Consider the following 12,968-nt stretch of genomic DNA (forward strand, 5'->3'; position numbering starts at 1 on the left):
TATAAATATGGATATATATGCGATTTTAATAAAACGAATGTCATGGGTCGACGTCAGAACATCTGGCGGACTACACGCACAGTCATACTACTGTAAGATTCGCGCATCTTTAAACACGTACCATTTAGCATTTTACCTCTGAGACTATTAAAAAATAAAAAGAAACTAAATGCATCTTTTGATCAGCTAACGCGATAATTAAGCTGATAATTAAAAATTAATCGCGTTAAAGTTTCTCTTATTAATAATGTCTTGCCAATGAATATCATATTTTCAAAATAAAGAGTTTCAAAATAAATAATGTCACATACTTCAAAATAAATTTTCGAAACGATGTAATGTATATTAATGATTAAACGATGTAATGTATATTAATGATTTAGCTACGATTCCTATTAATTTGCTAGAGAAAAAATACTCGGTTTTTCGCTTATAATCTTTAAATTGGAAAATAAAGATTTATGTAAAACATACATAAAAAATAGAAGATAAATAAAACTTACCTGGGTGGCATATCGCAAACAGGACGTGGTCTTATTCTGATATTCCATGGATACCATTCGGGTGGGCTCTTGCTCATCCTTTGGTGGTTTCACGATTTCCTGAGAATCCATGAGGATCTTGATGCTTGGACTTTGCTCGTTCGGTAGCAATGGATCGAGCTGCTTGTAATCGACGTCCTGATTTTTATCGAGCGGATTGTAAATCCGCGTTAAGGCCTTTTGATGGTTGTTCCTCAAGTTCTCGGCATAGTAGTGGTTTGTAGATGATTTGCCAGTATCGCCGGTAAAGTACTTCTTTTCGGCGATGAGGGCGGTTTGACTGTTGAAGGGACTGGCGTTTGTCACGAGAGTGCTGTTGGACGAGCAGTCCAGGCCAGACCCAGCACTTGATGGCGTGGGTCTGATGACCGGGGACACCCTTGTGTTGTACTTGGGTAAAACGCTGCGCTCCTGTAACCAAAGTTACCGTTCTTTCAATAAGACGTTTAAAGGATCTCACATTTCCAAAAATCGATAAAAATGTTCAAAACGCGCATTGACAGTTGACAGAAGGAACTACGAGCGTGCGACAGCGAAAACTTAGCTACGGAAACCTTCATTTTTGTGGGAAAATTTGTTGCGAAAATTGATCTACCAAATTGATCGCGATCAGAAGAGGCTGACGTAATTTTTCTTGTTTGTTTTTAAAGTTTTATGAAATATATACTTGGAAAATAGTTCATAAAAGTGAATATACGAGTTAGAACCAGAGAGAACCGGAAGAAAGGGGACGAACTGGACGCAACTTGTTTGCTCCTCTTTGCGATAAGATGCCGAGCATAAATCTACTGACGAAGAAGAAAAACAAAGAACATTGCGCGCTATAAAAATTATAGAAAATTAGAAAATTATATATGCAATATTCAGTTTATTTGTTCGAAAAGAGAATACACTTTTTTTTTAAACAAAAGTATCGGAGAAATTTCCTTTTTTTAAGAGAAATTATATACATTTTAAAATATATATCGATACAAAAAAATATTTAGAGATATCCGACTTATAACAATTTTTACCAAGAGAATCTAATATTAAAAACTGATAAAATTATAAAATTTTTTCAAACTTGTAAAAAGTCTCATCTTTCTCGACACATTTCATCGTCGCTTCTCACAGAAATCACTTGGAAATTTCCAAAATCACTGATTATTTTTGCGAGAGAGAGAAATATTTTCACGGTTATCAAAGACGAAATCCGTGAAAGGAATCAAAACAAATCGTTCGATGATGAAAACCATACACTTAAAAGATACCGGATACAAATAAAGGATTCTAAAACCGCGAAAAACGAAGGCAAATAAGGCGAACGAAATTGTGTTACCAACCGTTAAAGAAAAAAACGTTCGTTTGTTTGCTTCTTCACTGTTCACTCAAAGGGATGAAACATCAAATCGGACTATTTATACCACTTTCGATTATCGGGAATTGCGTTGGAAGTACGTTAGAGAGGGAGTCAAATCACACGGGAGGAAGAAAAACAGAGGGCGATTGACGCGTATGTAAACAGAGCGAGAAAGAAGAGAAAAGAACGTTAAAACGATTATATACATGTATCGAATGAACCAATGACGAAAAACAAATGACACAGCGAACGAGGTGATGATGTTGGCTGGGAGATTAGATGACTTTTTACCCCTGAGAACCGATAACCCGTCTTGAACCTAAGCCAGCTATGTTGCTTTCGCAAACGATTTTCTTTCCTTCGAGTTTGCATGAAGCATTACAGAAATTATCAAAAAAAGTCTTGATCGAAATAATCATATTTTATGATAATGTACAGTCAAATGGTACACCAGAGATAAACTTTTGCACTTATTCCGAGAAAAAATCGGTCTTTTAATACTGTATATTCTATATAAAATTTGTTTTATATATTCATTTTTCTCTCTGTCTATTGCTATACATTCGTCTCCTAATAATATTCTAACGTATTTATTTTTTTTAACGTGAAGATTGTTTTCAATTCAAATAAATGTAAATTTTATCGAGGTCTTATTCAAATATAACGATAATCAAATTTTAGATCATGGTATATTATATCTTAATTACGAAAGCAATTTACACTTAATGTCAAACTAGATAATTGATTAAAAATATATATATATCTACTAATTCATATAAAATCTATAAATTTTTTAGAATTTTTTTTGGTTTTCAATCACGGGGAAAAATTCATTAAAGATGATCATATTTCTACTCGTATCGAGCATCAATACATTAATTCACAAATAATTGCATTGTTGTCAAGTTGTTCCACTTTAAATTGCGATAACCAATTTTCAGCGCAACTTTATTCTTGATAATGCATCGTACATTTAATCAATGCGTTAAACAAAGATATTTTATTTGTGTCATTAAATTTTACGGTACTTATTATTGCTGATGCTGTGCATCGCGGTCGAATAAATATAAAAATTCTTTTGTTCAATCAATTTAGTTGAAAAACATAAATCCACAGAGGCGCATCACACGATACGTCATTTTAATCACGCTGTCTAATGGAACTATTGTGTCGAAAAATCGTCTGTTTATCCCGCTATCACGTGTTTCCTACATGAGAGGTAAAGTTCACGAACGATATTACGATAGGAACTCTGATGTCTCCGAGAAAAGCTGGACATTTGACGTAGTTCTTTCGAACTTAGTACGCGTCGATTTTTCTCTCCTATGGAATAAAATATTCTGACGTACTTATCGACTTACGAAAAATCATTATCGCCCATAATTACACAATACCGATAATTCGCGATTCAAAATCTTTTTAGACTCATGATGACGAGCTCTCGTGTGATAAGTGTATTGATAAAACAGTTGCAATTATGAATTGCCACTTTTTAGCGAAAGGTATTTGATGGTGGATATTTTAATAATGGACGTTGTGTTAGAGAAAAATATATAAAAAATATATGCATCGTATATTAAATAATTAGTGAATCAATAGTTCTTTTCGCAGGTTTAATAATTTTTTTCTTTATCGACATAAAATTAAAAAAATATCTAAAACAAATTTATAAAATTGTAAATTGAAGACTAATGGTGTGTAATCCCATTGACGTGTTGTGTTTAATTTAACGTAGTGTTCCTGATCTTCGACGCGGAATTATAATTCAAGAACAAAATCAATCATTAGGCATAACCATTCGCGAAAACATGCTTTCGTTTTCGTGACAATGGAACTATCCAAGATAACTTCCGCGTTTGTCCAGAATTTCCGCCTTCTTCTGTTTGCGTCAAGGTAAACTTGTATCATGATAATAATAAAGTGTGCACACCAGGGATTTAAAATTGCTAAATTATTCTGTATATAATTAATAAACGCTCGATCTTTTTGCTGAAGGCGAAAGATAGTTGTTAATAATAATGATAATAATGAATGCATGACCTTTCTAAACATGTTTAGTGTCTGGCGCATTTATACGTATGTTCGAATTGCGATAGGATCGATTGAGTCAACTGTAGCCAAGTATTCTTTGATGATTGTTGACCAAGGGATAATTCCATCAGGAGCTGTTTTCGTGTCAAATATTAGCTAAGATTTCCATGTAATAATAATTTTGATTAATGCAGATTTTCGGATTGATTAATATGTTCTTAAGAAGCTTGATGTTTTTAAAAAAAATGTGCATCACAAACTTTAGAAGTGTATTATATCGAAGAAAAAAAATTATTTTGCATAAATTAAGATGGAAGCATAATTATCAAAATATTTAATATTATTAATCAGTTATTGATTCATTCTAATTGTCTGTTATATATGCATAGTCTTTAATCTTTGATTCTTTCCAACTCGATCATATACGTCAGCAGAAAATATCTATAATTGAAAATATCTATATATTTATTTCATTCATTTATTTCTACAGGAGGTAGGTTAATTGAAATTTTGCAATAGAAAATTCATTTTTAGTCGAGAAGAAAAGTCAAATGAAAAATAAGGGGAAAAAATATAAATTATTTATGTGAAATATACACTTTTATGATACGCCAGTGTTATTATGAAGAAGAAAAATTAATTTCAATTTGCGACAAGTCTTACAAATCCATTTTTTAGCAGCCAATAAAAAAATGTGTTTTGTCCCAACCGTGTAATTTTATCTATCATGTAATTTTCGTCACGCGATCAAACTGATTTGCATTACAAACCAGAAAGGATTTCGCAACATATTGAAGGGTATTGTTACGTCGTAGTGTAGGACTACATACAGTACGTAGTATAATTGAATCAAGCATGGTAATTGAATTACAAAAATTAATCACTGCCAGATCGTAAAATTCCAAAGCATTGCAAATGAACGTGCGTATATTCGAGATCGATTCTATCAAATGTTCATAAATATGTTATCGCTCCATCTCGGGCTAATTGATTTTTATTTCGTATATTTGCAAACATTTTATTGTTTTAGCGATTATAAGGTTTAAAATCGCCTTAAACATATATTCATTACACTCAGTTTTTATGTATATTTTTTATATATATGTATGTGTATGCAAATTAAAAATTTTAATCAAACGAATACAACTAGAATCATAAATAATACCACCAAAACGTACATACATAAAAAGTCGCATCATGTTGAAAAATTTATGGTATCAGATATTAACATGCATTGCTGGAAAATCAGGCAGCGCAAACATTCTCAAGATGTAAAGAAGACGGTATCATCTTTGAGATTTTCTTCAGATAACTCCTTGAATGATATATTGCACGAGCATTCTCAGGTTCAATGTCAAGGATTTCCTGGATAATTACGGCGGAAAATTTTCCAAATAACCTTGAACGCGAGTCTTCAACCGTGTTGTTATGCAAGTTTCTACCGGCAATTTACAAAATTAGATCTCTCATTTCTTTCTAAATTAGTTGCACGGCCCACGCAAATATTCTTAGTGCTTCCCAACGTAGAGTCTCTCGTCCAAATGATGCTATTTTTGCGATGCGTGGAAGCCTGCCAAAGAGTACATTTTCGTCTTAGCGGATACTTTGTCATTTTGTTCTCGGTCTAAACTAACGAATGCGTATTCTTTCTCTTCCTCGACGAAGAATAACGTTGCTGCTTCTTATAGAACTTGCAATATTATAGGGTCTATCAGAGTAATCATATTTAATTGTGATAACATTCGCATTGACAGTATTTTTCAGTCAATGGAAATTATTATTATAAAATGACACGAATTTATATGTGATTCTTATTACAAAGTTGTTAAAATTGGTAATTCTATTATTGGAAAATATATAGACACGATTCTATAAATGATATTATTGGTATCAGTTTTGATTTTGAAAATGAAAAGGTTTATTTGGCAATTCCAATATACTATGATTACAAAACTGTGTGCTAAATCTTTAGAATAAATTCTTAAAATAACGTCACTTTTTAATGGAAGATAAAACTTGTGTAATGACAGCTGTAGAGATAAGCGAATTTGTATTAAATCTATAAAAGTACTGATGCAAATGCTAATTTGTAAGTGATTTTTAATAAAAGCTCAGTCCAGATTTATATCAATATTAAATCTGATATATCCTTTCTTCAACAATTTTGAATTTTATTATGATTAATCTAACTTTTTTATTATGTAAATATTAAATATGAATATCATAAACATATTAACATAATTAAAATGGATAAATGTTACTCAAATGAATAATTAAAAATATCCACATTTCGTGTGTACTAAATAATAATATAAATATTATGAGCAATAAAAATAAACCAATATTTGTTTAGATTTATCAATTTATAAATAAATTTATCAATTTATAAATTTATCAATTTATAAATAAATTAATCCAGATATATTATGTCATCTTTCCGCTGATTTAACGTAATGGCTGTTTTCCAAATACATGATTGAAGCAGGGAAAAATAGTATACCAGGATCTTTCTCAACAATAGTGACAACGACTTACAGAACATTTTCAATTCAACTATTATTATGTTTTGTGTACTATATCTTGCGTATATCGTATGTGTTGCCAAATTTACAATTGAGGTTAACGAAAATAACAATTCTGCGATTCCTTAATCTTCTGACACGCAATTTGCACGAGACGCGAGCATGTGCCACGTGAATAGTAAAAGCGTGGGAGCGAAAATACGCAGCATGCTTTGTGAAATCACGTGTTGTATAGGAAATATCGCGTTACCTCGTTGAGTCGAAACGCACATATATGTTTCGAAGCCAAATTTTCGAGTATTAATATACGCTACAATACACGTTGTGTATACAATAATTATTATTTATTCTGACATAATCGTTAACAATCGTATTAATCTGTTAACAACAGCTGTTAGAAGACTTTTAATAATTTATTTAAAGATGATAGAGAAATCTGATAATATGTGTGTCCGAATATCTGAATAATTTTTATGAAAACTCCTTTGACTCGATTTGCAAAATTAAATATACGTTTTTCTCTGGACGATTTTAATTTAGAATTTCGCTTAAAGATCATGATTTATTTTACGTTTAAACACTCGAGATTCGTTCATTGTTGCGCGACTCTGACCAAGTAAAAGATGTTTCGACCCGACGATGGCCTCTCTCCTAAAATAGCTCGTTAAAGAAGATCGGAGGGAAACGAATGCAGCGAGCAACAAGTGTCGAGATCAACGCGATATCGCGCCGAGCGGACGAGATCTCTCGTTTGTCTCATCTGATACCTCCTTCCTAAGGATCCCAATTCAAATTATGTGCATTTTAATTGAATGTAAAAAACTATAAATTAATAAAAAAATAAACCGATAAAAAATCATAGATCAATATTTGATTAAAAATATTAAACCAATATTAAGTGAAATATAGATAGATAATATTCTGTTTGGTGGATATCATATGAGAATTACTTGCTCCATAAAACGATTGCTATCGGAGCATTGATTTTTCCTCTCATATCTCTCTATATCAAAAGTTATAAATTAATAAAAAAGTAAATCAATAAAAAATCATAGATCAATATTTGATTAAAAATATTAAACCAATATTAAATGAAATATAGATAATATTCTGTTTGGTGGATATCATATGAGAATTACTTGCTCCATAAAACGATTGCTATCGGAGCATTGATTTTTCCTCTCATATCTCTCTATATCAAAAGTTATAAATTAATAAAAAAGTAAACCAATAAAAAATCATAGATCAATATTTGATTAAAAATATTAAACCAATATTAAATGAAATATAGATAATATTCTGTTTGGTAGATATCATATGAGAATTACTTGCTCCATAAAACGATTGCTATCGGAGCATTGATTTTTCCTCTCATATCCCTCTATATAAAAAGTTATAAATTAATAAAAAAATAAACCAATAAAAAATCATAGATCAATATTTGATTAATAATATTAAACCAATATTAAATGAAGTATTATAGACAATATTCTGTTTGATGAATATCATATGAGAATTGCTATCGGAGCATTTTTTTTCTCTCGATATCCTCATCCGCACGTCGCGATTTACGAATAATGAATCTCCTTCTCTCTCTGTTTTCGCAACGAGTATCGGCTAGCATTCCAAAAAAAAGTCATCTCCAGTGATTTTAGAGCAATGATGGACGTACCAGCGGCGTGGACACCCGCGGTGATTCCTGCTGATGCATTTCAGCGCTGCGTCCGTGACAATAATTAACGTAGAGATAAGTCGACTGCGATTTCCGCGTCTTCCTGGCCGAAATATATTATTTCGCACGACATATGGCGGGGTGAGAACAGCGAGATGATAGTGGCAATATAATCGCGATATCTCTGCGATATGTCTGTCATTATTCGACGAATATACGATCTAGATCTCGACTTTATCTAGACACGCGCGTGCAAATCTTATTATATATATATATTTCCTATTTTACTCGACGACTATTATCCGCGGAATCTCTGCAACACGTGAAATCGCAGTGCGATGTGTCCGGGTACCGAATGTTCCTGCGTGAAATGATCCAGACGAGTGCATCGGAAAACATTTCGTCCGATGATGAAAAACGTTCGTGTATCTTGAACGCTAAAATTATGTACGTCAAACGTTATTTTGCAATATTCGCAGAATACGCGAAATTCCTGGGTTATTTTACGTGCAATATCCTCTACATCATGCAGATGGAAATTAAAATATCGATGAATTGATCTTATGGAATATCTACCTCGTAGATTAATTTCTTTCTCTCTCTCTCTCTCTCCCTCCCTCTCCTTGATGCTATTCATTTTTAAAAATGATATTATTGTTGCATTATTTTATTGGCGTCTCTTCATTCATTATTTGTACGTTTCGATCATAGACGAAACTTTTTTTATTTTTGCAGAATATCTAAAGCATTCAAGAAAAACGTAGCAATGGATAGTTTCTTTTTGGAAATCATTTAAATCGAATTTTCAACCGTAAAATAAATTATTATTGAAATTATTAATATTTTTACGCAGAAGATGATGTTATAATTATTTGTCCAATTCATTAATTTCAATTTATGCACGAGTTATTATGAGTTGCGCCACAATTTCATCCTGCAGATTTTTTTCTCATCGATTATTTCAATTTTTATCATGCAGTTGTCCTATGTTTTGTGCAACGTATCCGAATTCATACGTACGTCTATTCCTTATAAGGCAGCAACCCGTCTTGCATTTGAGCAAAACGCTCAACGTTTTGTCGATAGATCGACAAGGAAGAGTAAATGTGAAGAATATACGTTCGTACTTTGCGAGCCGAGTCGGTAATAACGCGATTACTGAATTTTAATTAACTATCCATCGGTACAAAGTCGCATCGAGAAGCCAATATGCCTAATTAACAATCGAGTCTCACAATATTATCGCATCTTTTCTTACTCGTAAATTCCGCTCATTCGATTAAAGAAAAGCCGCACGTTGCTTCGAGCTATTATAATAATTTTTATAAATTCGCGATAAAAAAAACTTCAAAATTATGATTAATGATCTGTCATCGGAAAATTTCATAGAGCAAGATTTGCTTTTAGGTCGATCAAGAAATTAATATCTTCAAACTCGCGATGTGTAGTTTTAAAGAACGCTGTAAAGTGTGTCATGCTTCCTGTACTTTTTCGCTCCGTCTTCCGACGTAAAGCGTGCATCGAACTTTCACTTGCGACAATGAATGGTTTTTCAAACGGAGAATCTATAATAAGAAATTTTGCATCCATAAATTTTATCGTATACACGGCGCCGATGATATTTTTACGGATCTTCCGGTCGGCCTTGATATTTCAGACGCGAAGATATGTGGCGTAGAAATAAAATTGGCAATGTATAATATTATCTTAATTCTTGTCCACCTTGAGCCACGCCAAGCGTACATCGGTAGTATAGTTGTGGCAATTAGATGCAATGTGTTTGAATGTCGATAAAGTCTCGTAGCTCTGGCTCTCCTTCGACTCGCAATGAATGATTTTTGCACCGCGTCGCGTGTGACACGGGAACGGGATCCGAGCAGTTTCGAGAGTTAATGACCAAGTCGGATTTCGTCAAAAATGATTTATTGATGCTTTCTATCAACGTTACAAAAGTGTGCGATGAGGAGGATGAAAGAGATTCGGAGAGAAAGAGAGTATCGATGTTTTATTAATATATATATATATATGTATGCATATTTCATTTCTATTCGACATTTTGTTTAATGTTATTTTGTGTCGAAAAACTGGAACTGACATAATCGAATTGAAATGTAAATAATAAGGAATGTAATTTTCTATATTTGTACTATTTTTCAGAGAAACGTTGCTCTTTAAATGCAAATTTTCTCGCAAGTCAAAGAGAATTTATAGCTATAAATATTTTATATTTCAGTAATTTTCAATCGTTAAAATTAAGCGTTAAGAAACTTATTATTGATTCTGTTTCGTAATCGTAAGATTACGAACAAAAATGAACACGAGAGATGTGAACGTTGAAAGGAATAAATTTTGCGTGGTACTTCTTGATATCTTTTTTTTTTCTCTCTTTCTCTGTTATTATCGATACTTCTATTTTGATATAAATGTGATTTCTTCCGATAAGTCAGGTATCGATATTTTTCTTTCGATACTGTATCCTTAGGTAGATAAGCACCGAGCCATCTGGAAGGTGTGATCTATGAACACAATGACAGATTATTCAATCCCAGGAAAGAGTTCGAGATGAACGACGATCGGAATAAACTTGATGATGCTATAACAAGAACAGAGCTGGGCAATTATATTATTATTTACAATATACGAAAGATAAAAATATATCCCAAAATTTATTATTTTGATGATGAACAGCAAAAAGTAACGTTTTTAGAAATTTTGATTTATTTTAATATATCGATATAAATTACTCTAAAGACAATTCTTTACTTAATATGTCGATAATTAAATCTTAATTAAATTAAATTATTAAATTATTTAATTATGTATTTTGTTGATATATAATTATTTAAGCAAAAATATACAAGTATAATTTATTAAAAAATATAAAATTATTATATTATATATTTGCCAATCAATATTGATTGAAATATGAAGATATTACTTGATGACAAATCAAAAGGAAGAAAATAATTTAGAAATATATTATTTGTCTATTTATATAAGTGAATATAAATCTAGACATAATTAGGTCAATCATACAAATAAGATGAAAAATGTAAGCTAAGTAAAAATCAATAAATTTATTTGCGTATAAAGCCCAGGACTGATCGACAGTTTTCATCCAAGATTCAATCTAAATCGGTTATTCCGTGTAACGCATAAATTCTCGAAAATCGTTTGAATTTTAACTTTTGACAGATCCACGTGTTTTCTTTTCCGACGAAACGCGACGAGACGCTGACAATCGTTTATTTTTAAATCGCGAGTACGGGATATCCGTGAAATTATAATTCAAATGCGAAATAATTAATATTTTCACGAGTTCGCTAAATAAAAGCAAAAAAATGGAAAGTTCCTCACTTCCTCGGCTTCTTACTCCAACTATAGAAAAACAGCAACACCTTTTCTCCCACACTTTTCCTCGTGTGTCTCTCTTATCTCTCGTAAAATAATAAGTAAAAATATTCGTAAAAATATTCGCGCCGTCATCCGACACATTCGGAAATTTCCTTCGTACGTACATTACATAACTTCGAACGTATATGTGTAAACACCCTGTGTAAACACTCCGGGAATGTCTACCTCGCCGCGATTTTTCCCATCCAGAAAATTAACAATTTTTATTTCGTTTCTTTTCAAATCATATATAAATTTTTGTTGTAAAGCATATATCGTCCACGAGCTTACGTTCCTCGAATAACTCGTCGTTTCATTTGATTATTTGGATACGTGCATCGGCTTCACCTGTACCGTGCGCGCGCATTCGATCGATATTTCCGCGAAGCGAGGAGAGCCGCAACTCGTATGCCAAGAGAGGCACGTTGTTGGTCATCTCCCGCGATCACCGGTGAAAATCGCCGCGAAATACCCGGATTGAAATGGCAGAGTTTCGCGATCGAGTCTCTCGCGACCTTTAATCTGAATCGCTGTAATTTCAGTGAGTCTAGATTTCGCGTTTCAGAGGATTTCAGAGAATTTCAGAGACGCCCTCAGACAAGGACTTGTTTTCGCCACACGAATTTTGTTACGTTTTTGGACAATTAAATCGAAATTTTCGAATTCGGCGAAATTGGACCGGTTTTCCTATCGATCGACAATTTTTTCACGTCTATCACTTGCATTATTGTTCCCTAATTTTGCAAACGAAGAGACAGAGAAACAACTCGACAAATTTGATGAACGATGTATTTGTCAAAAATGTACGCATGTGACTAAAATCGATTCGGACGATAATAACGTAAAATCTCGGGCGTTTCCTCATCGCTAGAACACGTAATAATGTAATGCGATTTCGTGATCGGGAGAATCGTTAGACCGTGACTCTCGACATGCCAATATGCGATTCTCGCTCATTTAAATATCCTTCCTAGTGATAATCGGGAATTACAGGCACGAAACAAGCGCAAAAACAACGCAAAAAAATGGGCAGGGAAAGAAATCGCGAATCGTTAAACAGAAAAATTACGAGAAATTATGAGAAATAAATTAATTGAAAAATTTTAGATACATATTTTTAAAGAAATACGTATATATTAAATTTAACATTTCTTTTATAAATTTAATAAATATATATAATTTATATTTATATTTATGTATTATATTTCCTATGTTAAATTTCTCTGTAAATTAGCTTCATATTTTTTCAATCGAAAAAAAATATGATTTATATCTCTTCATCCCCTTCCCCCTCCCGCTCCATGTTCGCGATCCAGCGGTTGAAAATTTGCGAATCGCGGAATCTGGACGGAGTGAAGAGACAAGTCGAGATCCGTAGACAATGACACGAGTTGGAGGAGAGGGGGGGAGGGGATGAAGAAAGGAAAGGTAGAGAGAGACGGCGATATCAGAGAACAGGAACGGGAAAA

General features: G+C 32.6%; 2 protein-coding genes across 4 annotated transcripts in view; one reads left to right on the top strand and one right to left on the bottom strand.

The window, feature by feature from the left end:
• Positions 1-12,968, top strand: part of LOC105249246 (RING-box protein 2) — a 41,907-nt gene that overhangs the window by 12,172 nt on the left and 16,767 nt on the right. The window lies entirely within an intron of this gene.
• LOC105249245 (facilitated trehalose transporter Tret1) overlaps positions 1-12,968 on the bottom strand; it is a 28,946-nt gene that overhangs the window by 9,629 nt on the left and 6,349 nt on the right. For 2 of the 3 annotated variants that reach the window (XM_020026912.2, XM_011254566.3), the window contains exon 2: positions 504-953. In XM_020026912.2, coding sequence (XP_019882471.1) covers positions 504-953 — 450 coding nt within the window. Of the gene's footprint in view, positions 1-503; positions 954-1,864; positions 2,044-12,968 lie in introns of those variants that run through there. The other variant, XM_025409052.1, reaches the window with a different exon arrangement.

The sequence above is a fragment of the Camponotus floridanus genome, unplaced genomic scaffold (assembly GCF_003227725.1).
Source record: "Camponotus floridanus strain SB8 unplaced genomic scaffold, Cflo_v7.5 scaffold24, whole genome shotgun sequence".
Taxonomy (NCBI): domain Eukaryota; kingdom Metazoa; phylum Arthropoda; class Insecta; order Hymenoptera; family Formicidae; genus Camponotus; species Camponotus floridanus.